Consider the following 20,916-nt stretch of genomic DNA (forward strand, 5'->3'; position numbering starts at 1 on the left):
TTCGGAGTAACTACATCCCTGAAGCTTCTATCTATAACCACCTCTGCCTCCCGAACGATCCGAAGTTCATCCAGCTCTAGCTCCAGTTCCCTAACGTGGTTTCTGAGGAGCTGGAGATGGGTGCACTTCCTACAGATGAAATCAGCAGGGACACTGACGGCGTCCCTCACCTCAAACATTCTGCAGGAGGAACATTACAGGACGTGCCGACTAACCTGGCTGATCAGCTGCTGCAGAAATGGGAGTGGCTGCTGGAGGCTGTGTCGGTGGCGGGGGCTGTAGCAGTGACCCAGGGAGGCAAGAAATTCCTCGGCACCGGCTTCTCCATCAGCCTCATGTGTTCATACACTGTACAGCAGCATAAATCTACCCAGAGAGAATCGGAAAGAATGGTCAGACAATCTATGGGGATCATTTGTGGTGACCTTTTGGCGTCCCATTGTACACCATCCCACGACCCACCCGCGGGTTGCAACCCCCACCTTGCAGTGCAGCTTGTGGATCTGCATTTTTCAGAAACTCAACAAGGCTCCTTTGACAACACCTTCCAAACCCGCAATCTCTATCCCCTGTTTTTAAAAATTCTTTTGCAGGATGTAGGCTTCGCTGGCTAGGCCAGTACTTATTGCCCACCCCTAACTGCTCTTGGGAAGGTTGCCCTTGGATTATGCTACTAAGCACACTGTACTACACGCATACACTACCTGCAAGGTTCTCCCCAAGTCACATGCCATCCTTACTTTGAACTGTACCACCGTTTCTTCACTTGGTCAAAACCCTTGAAAACCCTTGCTAACAGCGCTGTGGGTGTATCTACACTCGGCGGACTGCAGCAGTTCCAGAAGGTAACTGAGAGCCATCTTCTCAGGCAATTAGAGATGGGTAATAAATGCTGCCTTGCCAGTGATTCTCACAACGCATGAATACATCTAGAAAAATCTATTTTTGGATTCCCAGAGCCATGAAGGGATGCCATGTGCGATAATGGTATTTAAGTAATTGACTAAGCTTTCTAAATATCTTTCAGAACCAGCTTGCTCCATTCTACTTAGCCAGACTCTGGTGTGTGTGTGTGTACTTGTACTTTAAAAAAAAAAAGAATAATTGATCTCATTCAGTATGTGCTAATGCCTCAGTAATACAGACGCCATATAGATACTTCAGTCAAAGTACTGAATAAAGTGAAGAGAATTTCAAAGAACGGTTTTTAGCACACAGTCACTTAAAATTTTAGTTTGCTGCCAGATAGATGTTGAAAGTTGTTGTTTGTATTTAAGGTCTGGCTGAACATGAGTATGAGGAGTTCGACACAGAAAGTGATGTTGAGGTTCCAGGCGATGAAAAGAGTGATTTTATACGGTGAGTTGGTGACCTCAATGGAACATTGGTAAATATTAAGCAGGTCAAAGAAACAGATCAGTTATGATCTAATTGAATGATAGAACAGACTTGAGACGGGATGACTGGCGTTCCTCTCCCAAGTTGTTAAGCTACGATAGTAACTCGATAATAAGAACTTGGAAGCAAGTCTTGACATCTTCGACTTCAGGTTTATTGAGTTCAGCAATCACTTCACAAACAAAACAGTGCCACCTGTAATCCCTTTATGAATCTTCAAGCTTGTTATTGGTGCCCATTAAACTGGACGAGTGTACCCAAACAGTCTGGTTTCCATGCTGCAAAATGATTATTTTACCCTCTGTATCTATAACCTTTCCTGGGTCATTCCACTCATTAAATCCATCTATTTTATAATATGTCATAATAAGAATCGCTTATTGTCACAAGTAGGCTTCAATGAAGTTACTGTGAAAAGCCCCTAGTCGCCACATTCCGGCACCTGTTCGGGGAGGCCGGTGCAGGAATTGAACCCGTGCTGCTGCCTTGTTCTGGATTACAAGCCAGCTATTTAGCCCACTGTGCTAAACCAGCATGTTTAAAAATAGTTCCCAATGGCCATACTTATGCCTCAAAACTCTCTGAATTCTTAGAGATTTCTGCATTAAGGAATGCTCTTCTGCCTGCATGCAGTGCATTCAAATGCTCAGAAAAGGCAGAGCTAATCGTAGTCCTCCCAAGATGGAGGATGATCAATCATGACTGAGGAAATTTGGGGATTACTCTCAAAACCCAACTGGTATGGGCTGTCATCTATCACAGTACAATTTCTCTCAGCTTTTTGTTTTCTGGACTCCTGTTCTCTGATGCTAACAGTACTTCCTTAACTTCTTTATAAGAAAAAATGGGATTAATTAAAGGAATACAGTAGTGTACATACTGAGTAACTTGTATGTCAACAGTTTTTCAGAATATGATGGCCTTGTCTTTTTCCATGTCAAGTTTCATATGTGCTTTTTTCATCTATAGTCAGCTCAATAATAAAGGTATTTAGCTGGGTATGACATCCGTGCTCATAAAAGATTCCTTTCAGCAGTTTTCAAAGAATCACTACTTTTTTCAGCAGTTTTAAGGATATTATCCTCCCCAAATCTAAAATTTGTGGAACTTTGTCACTTAAAGAGTTCAGGAAACATTTCAACCAGCCGAATCCACATACTGCAGAAGTATATCTGCTGTCTAATACGGCATAACGGAAGGACCAGAACCTTTGTCACCAGACTGAAACTTCTCATCACTCAGACAATGCCTTCTCTTTAGTTAATTGGTGCGATGTAACTAAATGGGAACAAAGTCCCATAGTGAGCGCGTTTAGCCTCGCGTTTCCCTGCGCATGCGGTGCCGAGAAACTCCCCGTTATGTAATGGTTAGATAGGAGGCCTCAGCGGGGAAGGCACGGCCGAGGCCTTCTACACTGAGGATGTTTCTCACCGGAACTCTTCAGTATAGCAAGAAATCGGGATTCCATTTTTAAATGGCGTCCCAATCTCTGGAGCCTCCGACTATCCCCTATCCCTCCCAGCCCCAATTCACTATGAGGGGGTCCCCGGGTCACCCCCCAACACCTGCGTAGGGCACCACTGCCCGATCGCCGCCATGCAAAAAATCCCAGCTTGGCCACAATGGGTGGGATTCACATCGCAACGTCTCGCGACATCGCATTAGACTTTGCGAGGTGTTGCGCGAGCTGGGTAGATCCCGGAGTGTGGTCTCCCGGCTTCTATCTCCCACATTGCTTTGAATTGATTCACTCTATAGTGCAACACCTAAGGTGGAAAGTGTAATATTTCTTTAAAAGGAAAGCAAATCTATGCAAGGTGCAGCAAGCTTCTCTTCCTAGAGAGTTAGTATGTGTTAACAACTCACAGGATTTCTGTTAGACAAAAGACAGAAATGGTTTTCAAATGCACCAGCAGAGAATGAACTGAAACCCCGCAGGTGAAAGAGGGAATTGAGAAAGGTTAGTACATTTGATGGCTTCTGAAATTCATCTCATTGCTTTTCACCGGAGGACTGCATGGGCGCTAACACTCCCACAAACATGAATGTAGGTGTTGAGATGGCAGGGGTATATTGCGAGTTGTTTTATAATTATAGGATTGATATTGTAAACTAAAAGGGAAAAACCTCAGGTGGTGTGTTATGTTACATGTACCAAAGATTATTATACTTTCAATGCATTTGATTCAATAGTCTGAACTATTTCTGTTTAAACATTACACTTTTGTGACTGAAAGTAATCACGCATTATTTATTTTATATAATTATACATTTACGGGGAGATCTTACAAATTTCTGTTCCTAGTGCAGTCTTGCATGTCAGTTGTGCATACCATGAATTCACACAGATGTTAACGGACATCAGAGGATTTGGCGGCCATAATAGGACACCCGACAGATAAGCTAACACACCTTGAACACTCTGCCTCTCTACCTCGCTTTTCTCCTTTTAAGACTCTTCGTAAAATCTATCCCTTTGACCAAGTTTATGATCATCTGACCAAATAGCTCCTTTGTGTGACTTGGTGTTGTACTTTGTTTTACAATACTCCTGTGATGAGCCTTAGCATGTTTGAATTATGTTAAAAGGTGTTTTATAAACATAAGTTGTTGTTGATATAATGTTGAAAATCGAGCAGGTAACAATGTTGAGAAAGTTATCGTGTTACAATATTTTGATTTAGATTTAATGTTGTTTGTTATTGTCTCTTAAGGGAAGAGATTGTTGATTCTACTGGTCTAAAACGCCTGAGCTATTCTGAGAGGGTGCAGGTCCAAAAACGTCAGCGAAATCTGAAAGAGCTTGAGATACACTTTCAGCAAAAGGATCGGAAAGTTCAAAAAATAAGGTATTTAACAACTTCTGCAATTCTAGAAATGTTCCGGGAAAAACACATTTTTGGAATTGGAAAGAAAATATTTGTGTGTAATGTTGGTGCCTGTGTAGGGATATAAATGATGATGAGTGGGCAGCACGGTGGCGCAGTGGTTAGCACTGCTGCCTCACGGCGCCGAGGTCCCAGGTTCGAATCCCGGCCCTGGGTCAGTGTCCGTGTGGAGTTTGCACATTCTCCCCGTGTTTGCGTGGGTTTCACCCCCACAACCCAAAGATGTGCAGGGTAGATGGATTGGCCACGCAAAACTGCCCCTTAATTGGAAAAAATGAATTGGGTACTCGATACTTAAAATTTTTAAAAAAAATAAATGGTGATGCGTTTTCTTGTCTGTTTAGCATTGTTGGACATCTCTGTAATCATAGAATCATAGAATTTACAGTGCAGAAGGAGGCCACTCAGCCCATCGAGTCTGCACCGGCCCTTGGAAAGAGCATCCTACTTAAGCTCACACAATCCACCCGATCCCTGTAACCCAGGAACTCCACCTAACCTTTTTTGGACACTGAGGGCAATTTAGCATGGTCAATCCACCTGACCTGCACATCTTAGGACTGTGGGAGGAAACCGGAGCACTCGGAGGAAACCCACGCAGACACGGGGAGAACTTGCAGACTCCGCACAGACAGTGGCCCAAGCCATCAGATGCTGATCCTGCACGTTTGTGCCTAGTTCCCGGGCAGTGAACATGACTCTTTCATAATGGCGCACTTGGTGATCCCCGACATGTTCGAGGGACCCCCCCCGGCTGCGGGGCTGGTTGCTGGGAGACAGGGGCTACCGTAGCGGTCGTGGCTGATGATGCCTATACGGAGATCACAGACGGACGCAGAGACCCGCTACAACAATGCCCATTGTGCGACCAGGGGTGTGGTCGAGCGGTGCTTCGGGGTCCTGAAGAGAAGATGCGCTTCAGGTGCCTGGACTGCTCTGGGGGGGGCCTCCAGTACGAGGCCGGGAGGGTCGCCCGCATCATGGTGGTCTGCTGCGCCCTCCACAATATAGCCCAGCAGAGGGGCGATGTACTGGAGGAGGATGAGGGCTGCCTCGTCAGACAAGGAGGCCATGGGGGAGGGGGACAATCACCGGGACATAGGGCCTGGCCAGGCACGGGAGGCCGCACAATCGCCAGGGCCAGCACGCACAGGCCGCCCTCGTGGAGACACGTTACACAGGCTTTGAGGGGTGAGGAAGTGAGCAGAGCGGGCTGTCATCATCGTGCTCAACATCGTTTGACAATGCCTCACTCTGCCCACGGTAGCACCTTCCACCTGGGTGATCCCTGCATGCGACCTGGCCAGTCCATCACACGGCCCTATCGAATCGCTGGGGAAGGGGTGCTGGGGATGGTCGGGGTGGGGGGAGGGGGCTACTTGTTCCACCCACTGGGCCTCACTCGTCCCACACCTTCCATGTGCCGATTGGCATATCAGAGATGGGAATATCTGATATTGTCACTAGGCAAACTAGAAAATGTTCCATTTCTGTGCATTGCATCTGCAAGCAGAGACCATGTTGCTTTAGCACATTACGTTTTTAAAAATTAATTTACGGGATGTGGGCGTCGCTGGTTAGGCCAGCATTTATTGCCCATCCCTAGTTTCCCTTCAGGTGGTGGTGAGTTGCCTTCTTGAACCGCGGCAGTCCTTCAAGTGTAGGTACACCCACTGTGCTGTTATGGAGGGAGTTCCAAGGATTATTCCCAGCGACAGTGAAGGAACGGTGATATATTTCCAAGTCAGGGTGATGAGTGACTTGGAGGGGAACCTCCAGGAGGTGGGGTTCCCAGGTATCTGCTGCTCTTGTCCTTCTAGATGGTTGAGGTTGTGGGTTTGGAAGGTGCTGTCTAAGGAACCTTGGTGAGTTACTGCAGTGCATCTTGTTGATGGTACACACGGCTGCTACTGTTCGTCAGTGGTGGAGGGTTTGAATGTTTGTGGAAGGAGAAGCAATTAAACGGGCTGCTTTGTCCTGGGTGATGTCGAGCTTCTTGAGTGTTGTTGGAGCTGCACTCATCCAGGCAAGTGGAGAGTATTCCATTACACTCCTGACTTGTGCCTTGTAGATGATGGACAGGCTTTGGGGGGTGAGGAGGTGAGTTACTCACTATAGGATTCCTAGCCTTTGACCTGCCCTGTTAGCCACAGTATTAATGTGGCTAGACCAATCAGTTTCTGATCAATGGTAACCCCCAGGATATTGATTTCAGGATGTATTATTGATAAATGGGGGCTCGCTGCCTCTTTGTGTCTACCTTTATGAACAAGCATCTGGTTCAAAACCATGGAACTGCATGTGAAGAAATATCAATTTTTCCAATATTACTGTGGGATACTTTGAAGCAGGCCGTGGGGGCTGTGTGTGTATGATTGCGTGTAAAGACAGTAAGACAGCAAGGTTTAAATCATCAAAAGGTTGGGTATAAAAGCAGGCATTTTGGAGATGAGCAAGGCTCGATGGGATAAGCAAACAACATGGATGAAAATTTGCATAAGGAGATAAAGAAGATTTGTTTATATTTACTTGTTGAATTCCTATAGAGAAATGAAAGGAAAGTTTAAAACTGGCAAAAATCATGAATGAGTGAAGCAATTTTATTAAGTTTATTGTTCCTAAAAGTAGGAGCCATAAAGAGAACGTGAAATATTTTTTATATTCTGGGAAAGGTAACTTCCAAAAAAAAGTTAAGGACAATGGGTTTAAAAATGAAATAGAAAGAACATACTTAAAGAAAAATTGAAAACTGTGTTGGGAGGAGAGGCCATGTGATATCCTGTAGAATGTGCTGCGAAGTAAGCAGCCTCTAGCCACCCCTAGAGAAATGTTCTTTTCTTCCAGAAAGCAAGGTTTTGTTTCCAGCCTTAGACTTCCATTGTTGAAAGAGAGGAAGTGGAAGCCCTGGTGCAATATCTCCCCTGTAGCCACAGTGGGTGCCTTGCATGAATATCACTGGAATTTCTATAGATTAAGAATCTATAGGGACTGTTGCCTGGAAAAAGGGTGTTAATTTAGGAGTCTAGGAAAGTAAAAATCTTTTGGGAAATGTGGCCAACTAAATTTAATAGTATAATTGTAATCTTGTGTGTTTAAGATTTCCTTTCTTTTGTTAATAAATGTTTTAATTTAATACCTTAAATCTCCAAAAATGGCATTGGATGTTCTTACCCCCGGCTTCAGTGCACATACCTGCTCATAATAAATACAAATTGTAAATTTGTGTGCTAGTTTGATCAAATTTCCCATTGGGATTTAGATAGCCCAACAATTACCGCCTGCAGTATCGTAGCCATGGGGAAATAAACTAGTGCAGTTAAGCTGATCTTTTCCTTTTGAGGTATAGTTCTGGCTGAACATGCTTATTTTCTTGTATTTTGTGAGGCATTTTTCTTGCTTCTTTAGATCTCTCCGCAGCAAGAATGATGTTTGATGATGTTGAGCAGAGGAACAGTTTAATTTCTCAATCAGCGCATAATGTATGAGATATGTGTAATGGGTGACCCTCCTGGTGTGTTTTTTTAAAAAGTGATTTGGGAATTTAGACAGAAGTACAGGGCAGAACCTGTTCCAATCTTAGTGGAATCTGCCAACATAAAATAAAATGCGCCACTCGAGAATTCAATAACTCAGTATTAACTGAAGGCTCTAATAGCAGGAATAATAGATTGAAAAAGTCTTCGTGAAAAATATATGTACATTTTAAAACAAATTCATTTGTGGGATATGGACATCGCTGGTTAGGCCAGGATTTATTGCCCATCCCTAGTTGCCTTTCAGAAGGTGGTGGTGAGTAGCCTTCTTGAACCGCTACAGTCCTTGAGGTGTAGGTACACCCACTGTGCTGTTAGGCTGGGACTTCCAGGATGTTGCCCCAGCGGCGATATATTTCCAAGTCAGTGTGGTAAGTGACTTGGAGGGGAACCTCCAGGTGGTGGGGCTCCCAGGTATCTGCTGCTCTTGTCCTTCTGTCTTGTCATTTTAACAGCTTGCATTGCTGCATCATAATCAAACTTCCACATTATTTGTCAGGAAGCAGAGGTAGTTTTAAGTATGTTTGTTGGATATTTGAAATAAGGTGTAGATGGGGAGGCAGTGGTGTAGTGGTGTTGTCGCCGGACTAGTAATCCAGAGACCCAGGGTGATGCTCTGGGAACACAGGTTCAAATCCCACCAGGGCAGATGGTGAAATTTGAATTCAATAAAAATCTGGAATTAAAAGTCTAAAGGTGACCATGAAACCATTGTTGATTGTCATAAAAACCATCTGGTTCACTGATGTCCTTTAGGGAAGGAAATCTGTTGTCTTTACCAGGTCTGGCCTACTTGTGACTCCAGACCCACAGCAATGTGGTTGACTCTTAAATGCTCCCCGGGGTGGGTAATAAATGCTGGCCCAGCCAGCGACGTCCATATCCCATGAACTGATAATAAAAATTAAGTGAGTTTAATTTCATGTTTCTGAGTAGGAAAGGATTAAAACTTTAGTTAGATTCGTGTTAAACAGAGGTGTTTGCATGTATGTTTTTTTTTCATTTCAACAAGAAAAAGTCTTAAAGAAGGACTGAGCTTGGCTTGGCAGAAGCTGGCGGAAACGGCCTTTATTGCCCCGCCAGCTGGCGCGGAAATGACATATCGGGGCGGCGCATGCGCGGGAGCGTCAGCGGCCGCTGACAGTTTCCCGCGCATGCGCAGTGGAGGGAGTCTCTTCCGCCTCCGCCATGGTGGAGACCGTGGCGGAGGCGGAAGGGAAAGAGTGCCCCCACGGCACAGGCCCGCCCGCGGATCGGTGGGCCCCGATCGCGGGCCAGGCCACCGTGGGGGCACCCCCGGGGTCAGATCGCCCCGCACCCCCCCCAGGACCCCGGTGCCTGCCCACGCCGCCTTGTCCCGCCGTTCAAAAGGTGGTTTAATCCACACCGGCGGGACAGGCAATTTATCGGCGGGACTTCGGCCCATCCAACCCGGCGGGGGGTCGGAGAATGACGCCCCAGACATCAAGAGGTAAATCAAAAATTTGGTGACACCTTACTACAGCCTGTGAAACAGTAGTGTTATATTGGCGTGGCTGGGTACCTCAGGGATTACGTGGAAGCCTGAATGCATGTGGCAATTCAAGGCAGAGGAATACTGAAAGGTATGTTGGAATTCCTGGAAGTGGACCCTTGCTGAAACAGCTAAGGAAAACATTGTTGGGAAGAAGATTCTAAGATGTGTCTTTTTGAGAGTGGAATTTGGGGAAACACTCGGGTGGGAGCCAGAGTCCAGTGAAGCCAGTTGCCTCACCAGTGTAATAATCATCTGGGGGGATTTGAAGAGAAATCTACATAAATTCGATTAGGCTGGCACCTAACATTTGGTTTGAGAGTGGGGTATGTCTGACCTCAATTGGCCTGTTGGTTTACAGGGACTTGTGTATTTACTGAGAACATTGTAGCACAAGATATATTTTGTAACTTGTGCTATCTTTAAAACCTGCGTACAGTTGTGAAGGTAAGTGCGAGTTAAGGAGTATTGGATTATAATCAAACATTTCATGTTAATAACTTTTTTTTCTGTTGTTAAAAGCTATTGTCATGTGACACTTTTCTTTAAAATAAAAGTAAAAGTTACGTTCTTTTGAGCCATGGTTCCCTTCTGGGACCTTCCCATCCAGTAGTAACGTCAACTGGGACCTTAACATATATTCTCTCTTGTGGATGGGGCTGGGTTGAGTTCAAAATGGGTGAGAACCCTTATGGAGCCACTTCTGTTGTGGCCTGTTTCTTCATATAAGGAATGAAACAGGGTATTACACTGAGAAATGACACCGGGGAAGCCAGTTTCAGTAGGGGACTGGCAAGATGAAAATGTGCTTCCATGTGGATGAGAAGGCAGTGAAGATCGGGGGCACTAAGAAATGAACATTCTTGTGAGATTGACGCCAAAAGAAGATTTAGACGAATGAAAACAAAAGGCTTTCAGGGCACATGCAAAAGAGAGATTGTGAGAGGCAGAATTTACTTCTGAGTTGGGAAGCATAGCCATCTGGTGTCCTACTTCACCCCATCTAGAGAGGTCAGTGAGCTTCTTGCAGCAGTGTATTCTGCACATTCCACGTTCATCGTTGGCTAATGCAACTGGAGTTTTGTTCCTTTGCTGTTTTCTGCCTTGTGTTGTATCCTGCTGTTTTTGAAACTTTTTTCTCCTAACATGGGGGCCAACCTTACTCTCTGCGTGGTTGCAGCTTGCAGCAGCATTTCCGTGCATATCTTATTCAACTCTGGAGTCCTTTGCCTTAGTTGTCATGCTGTCAACATCCTATCCAACCAGAGAAGACAAAAAACTTAAGGGATTGAATTTCAAAATCATCAAGCAGCAGTTAAATCCATGGCGGACATCAGTAACAAGTACTTCGAAAGAATTTTACATTAAGCTGACAGCCAGTTTCATCCTTTTTAAGTCAAAAAACTAACTTAAACAACTAAAACAGTTGCATAACTACACACAAGAACCTTGGGGCTTGTTAGTTACAATGGTGCTACTGCATTCTAATTTTTGCCTCCATTTTCACAATGCCCCATGAATCAGATTTTCAATGTTCAAGGCTCGAGATGTGGCCTGAACTTTCTTTTTAAAAAAAAACATTTTATTAGGGTATTTGTAGTTTTTATACCAATAATAATAACAGCAACATAAACATGGTACATAAAACATTTCCATCCCTATCACGCTCTTCGCACCCCTAACAAAGAAACAATAGCCTAACCTCCCCGCTAGATTTTTGCCTCTGCTGGCATTTTAATTTTCTCCAAGAAAGTTGACGAACGGCTGCCACCTCCGGACGAACCCTAACATTGACCCTCTTAGGGCGAATTTTATTTTCTCGAGACTGAGAAACCCAGCCATGTCACTAACCCAGGTCTCTAATTTCAGGGGCATTGAGTCCCTCCACATTAACAGAATCCGTCTCCGGGCTACCAGGGAGGCAAAGGCCAAAACGTCAGCCTCTCTCGCCCCTTGGACTCCCGGCTCTTCCGACTCTCCAAAGATCGCCACCTCTGGACTCGGCACCACCCGTGTTTTAAGTATCGTGGACATTGCCTTAGCAAAACCCTGCCAAAACCCTCCAAATGTCAGGCATGTCCAAAACATATGGACATGGTTTGCTGGACCTCCCGTGCACCTCGCACACCTGTCCTCTACCCCAAAGAACTTGCTCATCCGGGACACCGTCATGTGTGCCCGGTGAACTATCTTAAATTGTATCAGGCTAAGCCTGGCACATGATGAGGATGTGTTAACCCTGCTTAACGCATCCGCCCACAGACCCGCCTCTATCTCTCCCCCCTAGCTCCTCTTCCTACTTGCCCTTTAATTCCTTTATCTGGGTTTCCTCCGACTCCATAAGTTCTTTGTAGATTGCTGATACCTTCCCCTCTCCCACCCCTTCCCCTCTCCCACCCATGTTCTGGAAACTACCCTGTCCTGTATTCCCCGTGGTGTCAGGAACGAGAAGGTCGGAAACTGCCTTCTCAGAAAATCCCGTGCCTGCAGATGAAATTAAATGAAAATCGCTTATTGTCACAAGTAGGCTTCAATGAAGTTTCTGTGAAAAGCCCCTAGTCGCCACATTCCAGCGCCTGTTCGGGGAGGCTGGTACGGGAATTGAACCGTGCTGCTGGCCTGCCTTGGTCTGCTTTCAAAGCCAGCTCTTTAGCCATCTGTTAAACCAGCCCCTACCTATTTGTATATCTAAACCCATTCCCTGCTGGCAGTTCAAATTTCTCCTCCAAATCCTTCAAGCTGGGGATGCTCCCGTCTATAAATAGATCTCCCATCCTCTCAATTCCTGCTCTCTGCCATCTCCAAAACTCTCCATCCAGCCTGCCCGGCGCAAACTGATGGTTGTTGTAAATCGGGACCCAGACCGATGCTCCCTCCGCTCCCTCCCCCCACTACCTAATCATGTCCATATTAGCCGTCCAGTTCGGCAGCGCCAACCCACCCTCCCCCAGACTACGCTCCAACAACACTTTCTTCACTCGTGGGGTTTTACAAAGCCCAAAATCACCTTATTTACCCATTTTAAAAAGGCCCTCGGGATAGTGCCAGAAGACTGGAGGATAGCAAATGTTGTCCCCTTGTTCAAGAAGGGGAGTAGAGACAACCCCGGTAACTATAGACCAGTGAGCCTTACTTCTGTTTTGGGCAAAATCTTGGAAAGATTTATAAGAGATAGGATGTATAATCATCTGGAAAGGAATAATTTGATTAGAGATAGTCAACACGGTTTTGTGAAGGGTAGGTCGTGCCTCACAAACCTTATTGAGTTCTTTGAGAAGGTGACCAAGCAGGTGGATGAGGGTAAAGCAGTTGATGTGGTGTATATGGATTTCAGTAAAGCGTTTGATAAAGTTCCCCACGGTAGGCTACTGCAGAAAATACGGAGGCATGGGATTCAGGGTGATTTAGCAGTTTGGATCAGAAATTGGCTAGCTGGAAGAAGACAAAGGGTGGTGGTTGATAGGAAATGTTCAGACTGGAGCCCAGTTACTAGTGGTGTACCACAAGGATCTGTTTTGGGGCCACTGCTGTTTGTCATGTTTATAAGTGACCTGGAGGAGGGCGTAGAAGGATGAGTGAGTAAATTTGCAGATGACACTAAAGTCGGTGGTGTTGTGGACAGTGCGGAAGGATGTTACAAGTTACAGAGGGACATAGATAAGCTGCAACGCTGGGCTGAGAGGTGGCAAATGGAGTTTAATGCAGAAAAGTGTGAGGTGATTCATTTTGGAAGGAATAACAGGAAGACAGAGTACTGGACTAATGGTAAGATTCTTGGCAGTGTGGATGAGCAGAGAGATCTCGCTGTCCATGTACATAGATCCCTGAATGTTGCCACCCAGGTTGAGAGGGTTGTTAAGAAGGCGTACGGTGTGTTAGCTTTTATTGTTGGAGGGATTGAGTTTCGGAGCCATGAGGTCATGTTGCAGCTGTACAAAACTCTGGTGCGGCCGCATTTGGAGTATTGCGTGCAATTCTGGTCGCTGCATTATAGGAAGGATGTGGAAGCATTGGAAAGGGTGCAGAGGAGATTTACCAGAATGTTGCCTGGTATGGAGGGAAGATCTTATAAGGAAAGGTTGAGGGACTTGAGGCTGTTTTCGTTAGAGAGAAGAAGGTTAAGAGGTGACTTAATTGAGGCATACAAGATGATCAGAGGATTGGATAGGGTGGACAGTGAGAGCCTTTTTCCTCACCGGATGGTGATGTCTAGCACGAGGGGACATAGCTTTAAATTGAGGGGAGATAGATATAGGACAGATGTCAGAGGTAGGTTCTTTACTCAGAGAGTAGTAAGGGCGTGGAATGCCCTGCCTGCAACAGTAGTGGACTTGCCAACACTAAGGACATTCAAATGGTCATTGGATAGACATACGGACGACAAGGGATTAGTGTAGATGGGCTTTAGAGTGGTTTCACAGGTCGGCGCAACATCGAGGGCCGAAGGGCCTGTACTGCGCTGTAATGTTCTATGCTTTAAAGGTGGGGAGACACTGAAAGACAAATAGAAATCTGGGGAGGACCGTCATTTTCACGGTCTGTACTCTCCCCGCCAGTGACAGCGGGAGCATGTCCCACCCTCCCCGCCAGTGACAGCGGGAGCATGTCCCACCCTCCCCGCCAGTGACAGCGGGAGCATGTCCCACCCTCCCCGCCAGTGACAGCGGGAGCATGTCCCACCCTCCCCGCCAGTGACAGCGGGAGCATGTCCCACCCTCCCCACCAGTGACAGCGGGAGCATGTCCCACCTCCTAAAGTCCTCCTTCATTTGTTCTACAAGCCGGGACAGTTTAACTTGTGCAGTGCCTCCCAGAAGATTGGGAGGCACTCAGGTGTAGAAGATTGTAGTTTAGTCGGGCAGTATGGTCGGCACGGGCTTGGAGGGCCGAAGGGCCTGTTCCTGTGCTGTACATTTCTTTGTTCTTTTTGTTCTATTCCCGTGCCACCTGGATTCCCAGATAGCGAAAGCTCTTTCCTACCATTCTAAACGGCTGCTCTCCCAGTCTCCTCTCCTGCCCCCTCGCCTGGATCGCAAACAGTGGCCTGAACTTTCATTTGTCTGGGTGAAGCTCTACAAGTGCCTGAAGTCCACTGTATTCAGATGAGTACCTCTGCAAATCAGACATATTAGGCAGGCTCAGTACACCTTTGACACACTGAGAAAACATTGCCTCCGTACAGTACAGGGCTACAAAGCAAAGCCGAGTAGAAGATCCGGCAACAGCACGCCCGTCCCCGATGAGCATTGTGACTTGACTTGGGACTGAGCTATGATTATAGGAAGGCTATTTCTTTAGGGTAACTGAACAAATTAAATGTCACTTTTTTATTTCATTGTTTTCCAGGATTGTTTTATCCGTTTGAAGATGGCATTCCATGATTCTGGCCATTCATAATTACTCCATTAGTTTAGGTTGACTGCATATTGTGTGGAATTATATATTTTCTGGAAATTTTACCAATGTTCTATGGACCATATTCCATGTTACCAGCAGATTTCTGGTTGGAAATGACAAATCGGTGGCAATGCTCGGAGTTGGATGTCATAAGTCTTTGGATTTATTTCCTGGTGTGGTATTTTGTTGTGCTGGACCAAAGAATGGAAATCACTAGTGTTTCTCTCCCTTTAAAATTTACCCTTTCTGCCCTTCCCCTGGAAGACTGCTGTTTGCATCCCAGAGCATTTACAATGTTCTTGATGCATTACAATAGGTCAGTGTTAGAAATAGTTCCGTGTATCCACTCGTTATCATGTGAACGTATTTTGGACAGCCAAATGTTCATTTTTAGCATGAAGATTATAATACTTTAGAATGAAATGAACAGTTGATAACAGCGTGACAGCCACAGCAAAATTGTTTGCCCTTAAAATGAAAGGTGTTGTATTATTTGCCACATCTCGCAGCCAGGCAGCTCATTTGCACATGGCATGTTGTGAGGTTGGGAATGATCTATGGCAGTAATTAGAACATCTCACTGAGGGATTCTGACACTTTACTGCATCATTGCTCCTTCAGCTGTTCAGATACAGACAGGAAAAATTCCAGCACGAGATAGATGTCGACTAACATTGATATCCATATTTCCAAATATAATTATATTTTCACAAGAGTGTGGTGCCCAGTATTTTGTCATGTTAACCAGTTACCAATAGATGCGTTAGCGAATTTCTCAGCTATTTTTTTATCTGATGTGAATTTGCATTTAATTTTCCTGTTAATTCAGATTGCTTAGATGTCTCAGGAACTCAGTTTTATTTTTAGTGTTTCCACAATACCTTTTCTCCTGTGGTTTCTGAAAATCCAAGTTCTGTAAACTACATGGCCCCACGCTAGAAATGCAAATTATTTTCCTGCCACCAATGTCAGGCATCAATTCTGCGTCGATGTCAATAATGAAACATAGAACATTACAGCGCAGTACAGACTCTCATTGTTCATTGTCATGGCAGCTTTCGGACCCAATTAAATTAATTCAACCATTTTAATAGCGGTTAATAGTAACCAGCTGAAAATATACTTTGTGCAATTATGATATAACATAATCATGAACTCAGATTAGGCATGGATCTGTGTACCTTGATGGTTTTATCAGAGTATTCGCTTGAGTATTAACTGGCCAAAATTAAATTGACAATTCTTACATGTGTTTCATTCTAACTCAACTTTCATTTATTCTATTTCTTAAATCTGTAATCTTTGGAAACAAAATGTCTTCTTTATTACAGATTTTTCGGTAACATATTGATAATACAATTATTGTGATAGAGTTCTGTAGTCACGATGAGAGATTTTTTTTCAAATTGGAAAATATGCTGTCCTATAGTCATTTCCGGAAGTTCACACTCATTTATATTTCTGAAAAAGTCTTCCAGATGTTTTAAAATTAATTCATGGGAGGTCCAGACTGAATTACCTGCAAATGCTCACATTCAAAGTATCACCTTGCATCATTGACTTTGTCTATATATGTGGTTGTGGAACCCACCTCTTCATTCACCTGATGAAGGAGCTGTGTACTAGAACAAAGAACAAAGAAAATTACAGCACAGGAACAGGCCCTTCGGCCCTCCCAGCCTGCGCCGATCCAGATCCTTTATCTAAACCGGTCTTCTATTTTCCAAGGATCTACTTCCCTCTGTTCCCCGCCCGTTCATATATCTGTCTAGATGCATCTTAAATGATGCTACCGTGCCCGCCTCTACCACCTCCGCTGGCTAAACGTTCCAGGCACCCACCACCCTCTGCGTAAAAAACTTTCCACGCACATCTCCCTTAAACTTTCCCCCTCTCACCTTGAAATCGTGACCCCTTGTAATTGACACCCCCCACTCTTGGAAAAAGCTTGTTGCTATCCACCCTGTCCATACCTCTCATAATTTTGTAGACCTCAATCAGGTCCCCCCTCAACCTCCGTCTTTCCAACGAAAACAATCCTAATCTACTCAACCTTTTTTCATAGCTAGCACCCTCCATACCAGGCAACATCCTGGTGAACCTCCTCTGCACCCTCTCTAAAGCATCCACATCCTTCTGGTAATGTGGCGACCAGAACTGCACGCAGTATTCCAAATGTGGCCTAACCAAAGTCCTATACAACTGTAACATGACCTGCCGACTCTTGTACTCAATACCCCGTCCAATGAAGGCAAGCATGCTGTATGCCTTCTTGACCACTCTATCAACCTGCGTTGCCACCTTCAGGGTACAATGGACCTGAACTCCCAGATCTCTCTGTACATCAATTTTCCCCAGGACTCTTCCATTGACAATATAGTCCGCTCTTGAATTAGATCTTCCAAAATGCATCACCTCACATTTGCCTGGATTGAACTCCACCTGCTATTTCTCTGCCCAACTCTCCAATTTATCTATATTTTGCTGAATTCTCTGACAGTCCTCCTCACTATCTGCAACTCCACCAATCTTAGTATCATCAGCAAACTTGCTAATCAGACCACCTATACCTTCGTCCAGATCATTTACGTATATCACAAACAACAGTGGTCCAAGCACGGATCCCTGTGAAACACCACTAATCACCTTTCTCCATTTTGAGACACTCCCTTCCACCACTACTCTGTCTCCTGTTGCCCAGTCAGTTCTTTATCCATCTAGCTAGTACACCCTGAACCCCATACGACTTCACTTTTTCCATCAACCTGCCATGGGAAACTTTATCAAATGCCTTACTGAAGTCCATGTATATGACATCTACAGCCCTTCCCTCATCAATTAACTTTGTCACTTCCTCAAAGAATTCTATTAGGTTTGTAAGACATGACCTTCCCTGCACAAAACCATGCTGCCTATCACTGATAAGTCTATTTTCTTCCAAATGTAAATAGATCCTATCCCTCAGTATCTTCTCCAACAGTTTGCCTACCACTGACGTCAAGCTCACAGGTCTATAATTCCCTGGATTATCCCTGCTACCCTTCTTAAACAAAGGGACAACATTAGCAATTCACCAGTCCTCCGGGACCTCACCCGTGCTCAAGGATGCTGCAAAGATATCTGTTAAGGCCCCAGCTATTTCGTCCCTCGCTTCCCTCAGTAACCTGGGATAGATCCCATCCGGACCTGGAGACTTGTCCACCTTAATGCCTTTTAGAATACCCAAAACTTCCCCCTTCCTTACGCCTACTTGACATGGAGTATTTAAACATCCATCCCTAGCCTCAACATCCGTCATGTCCCTCTCCTTGGTGAATACCGATGCAAAGTACTCATTAAGAATCTCACCTATTTCCTCTGACTCCACCCATAAATTCCCTCTTTTGTCCTTGAGTGGGCCAATCCTTTCTCTAGTTACCTTCTTGCTCCTTATATACAAATAAAAGGCTTTGGGATTTTCCTTAACCCTGTTAGCCAAAGATATTTCATGACCCCTTTTAGCCCTCTTTATTGAGCGTTTGAGATTTGTCCCACTTTCCTGATATCCCTCCAAAGCTTCATCAGTTTTAAGTTGCCTAGATCTTATGTATGCTTCCTTTTTCATCTTAGCTAGTCTCACAATTCCACCCGTCATCCATGGTTCCCTAATCTTGCCATTTCTATCCCTCATTTTCACAGGGACATGTCTGTCCTGCACACTAATCAACCTTTCCTTAAAAGACTCCCACATTTCAAATGTGGATTTACCCTTAAAGAGCTGCGCCCAATCCACATTCCCTAGCTCCTGCCGAATTTTGTTATACTTGGCCTTTCCCCAATTTAGCACTCTTCCTTTAGGACCACTCTCGTCTTTGTCCATGAGTATTCTAAAACTTACGGAATTGTGATCGCTATTCCCAAAGTAATCACCGACTGAAACTTCAACCACCTGGCCGGGATCATTCCCCAATACCAGGTCCAGGATGGCCCCTTCCCGAGTTGGACTATTTACATACTGCTCTAAAAAACTCTCCTGGATGCTCCTTACAAATTCTGCTCCATCTACGCCTCCAACACTACATGAGTCCCATTCAATGTTGGGGAAGTTAAAATCTCCCATCACAACCACCCTATTGCTCCTACATTTTTCTATAATCTGTCTCCATATTTGTACCTCTACTTCACGCTCGCTTTTGTAAAGTCCCAACAATGTTCCCATTTCTTAGCTCTACCCATATTGCCTCAGTGCTCGAATCCTCCATCGTGCCCTCCTTAATCACAGCTGTGATATCATCTCTAACCAGTCATCCAACTCCTCCACTCCTTTTACCTCCCTCTCTATCCCTCCTGAAGCATCTATACCCTGGGATATTTAGTTGCCAGTCTTGCCCTTCCCTCAACCAAGTCTCAGTAATGCCAATACCATCATATTCCCAGATACTAATCCAAGCCCTAAGTTCATCTGCCTTACCTGCTACACTTCTCGCATTGAAACAAATGCACCTCAGACCAACTGTCTCTTTGCGCTCATCATCTCTTCCCTGTCTACTCTTCCCCTTAGTCACATTGAGTTTATTATCTAGTACCTTACTGGCTTTAGTTGCTACCTCTTTACTGACCTCTAACTTCCTAATCTGGTTCCCATCCCCCTGCCACATTAGTTTAAAACCCCCCAACAGTGTTAGCAAAAGCACCCCCTAGGACATTGGTTCCAGTCCTGCCGAGGTGTAGACCATCCGATTTGTAATGGTCCCACCGCCCCCAGAACCGGTTCCAATGTCCCAGAAATCTGAACCCCCTCCCTCCTGCACCATCATGAGCATTACAGAAACATTTCGTAACACCGGGGACAGGTAGAACCTCAGTATGTAGTGACACTTGGTGTTTGCATACTGGGGGTCCACGCACAGCTTGATGCAGCTGGACACAAAGGTGGCCAACAGGATGAGGGAGGCGTTGGGTACGTTCCGCCCTCCCTTCTCCAGAGGTTTGTACATGGTGTCCCTTCGGACACGGTCCATCTTGGATCGCCAGATAAATTTGAAGATGGCCCGGGTGACTGCTGTGGCGTAGGGTCGGGTTATGGGCCAGACCTGCGCCACGTACAGTAGCACCGAGAGTACCTCACACCTGATGACCAGGGTTTTGCCCGCAATGGAGAGGGAGCGTTGCTCCCACCAGCCCAGTTTCTGTCTTACCTTTCCTATGCGCTCCTCCCAGCAGCTCCGAACCATATCCCCAGCACCTTCAGGTAATCTGACCTGACAGTGAAGGGGACAAAGGACTGGTCGGCCCAGTTCCCAAAGAACATGGCCTCGCTCTTGCCCCGGTTTACCTTGGCTCCCGAGGCCAGTTCAAACTGGTCGCAGGTGGTCAAGAGCCTGCGTACAGACGCAGGATCCGAGCAGAAGACGGCAACGTCGTCCATGTACAGGGAAGCCTTGACTTGCATGCCTCCACTGCCTGGAATCGTCACTCCTCTTATACCCGGATCCCTCCTGATGGACTCGGCAAAAGGTTCTATGCAGCACACAAAAAGGGCAGAGGAGAGAGGGCAGCCCTGCCTGACTCCGGATTTGATCTGGAACTTTTCTGATTCCCACCCATTGATTGAGACTGCGCTATAGATGTTTGTGTAGAGCAGTTTGATCCAATTGCGAATTCCCTCCCCAAACCCCATTTTGGAGAGCACATCCATCATGTAGGTGTGCGATATTCTGTCAAAAGCCTTCTCCTGGTCAAGGCTGATGAGGCAAGTGTCCACCCCCCTGTCCTGCACGTAGGCGATCGTACCCCTGAGTAGCATGAGGCTGTCAGAGATCTTCCTGCCGGGTACAGCACAGGTCTGGTCAGGGTGGATCACCGACTCCAGAGCAGACCTGACCCGATTGGCGATGACCTTGGCTAGAATTTTGTAGTCCACATTCAACAGTGAAATGGGTCGCCAATTTCGAATTTCTTCCCTTTCCCCCTTCTGCTTGTAGATGAGGGTGATGATGCCTTTCCTCATGGACTCTGACATGCTGCCTTCCAGAAGCATACTCTCGTACACTTCCAGCAGGTCTGGGCCCATCCAGTCCCACAGAGCCGAATACAACTCAACCGGTAAGCCGTCGCTTCCGGGAGTTTTACTCGTCTCGAAGGACTTGGCGGCCTTTGTCAGCTCATCCAGAGTTAGCGGTTTGTCCAGGTTTTCCAGCTCGCTGTCG

The 20,916-nt window shown here is 45.7% G+C and overlaps 1 protein-coding gene across 2 annotated transcripts in view; it reads left to right on the forward strand.

Moving 5' to 3' along the window:
* cfap74 (cilia and flagella associated protein 74) overlaps window positions 1-20,916 on the forward strand; it is a 209,875-nt gene that overhangs the window by 13,631 nt on the left and 175,328 nt on the right. For both annotated transcript variants that reach the window (XM_072477806.1, XM_072477807.1), the window contains exons 3-4: window positions 1,278-1,359; window positions 4,113-4,247. In XM_072477806.1, coding sequence (XP_072333907.1) covers window positions 1,278-1,359; window positions 4,113-4,247 — 217 coding nt within the window. The remainder of the gene's footprint in view (window positions 1-1,277; window positions 1,360-4,112; window positions 4,248-20,916) is intronic.

The sequence above is a fragment of the Scyliorhinus torazame genome, chromosome 16 (assembly GCF_047496885.1).
Source record: "Scyliorhinus torazame isolate Kashiwa2021f chromosome 16, sScyTor2.1, whole genome shotgun sequence".
Lineage (NCBI taxonomy): Eukaryota > Metazoa > Chordata > Chondrichthyes > Carcharhiniformes > Scyliorhinidae > Scyliorhinus > Scyliorhinus torazame.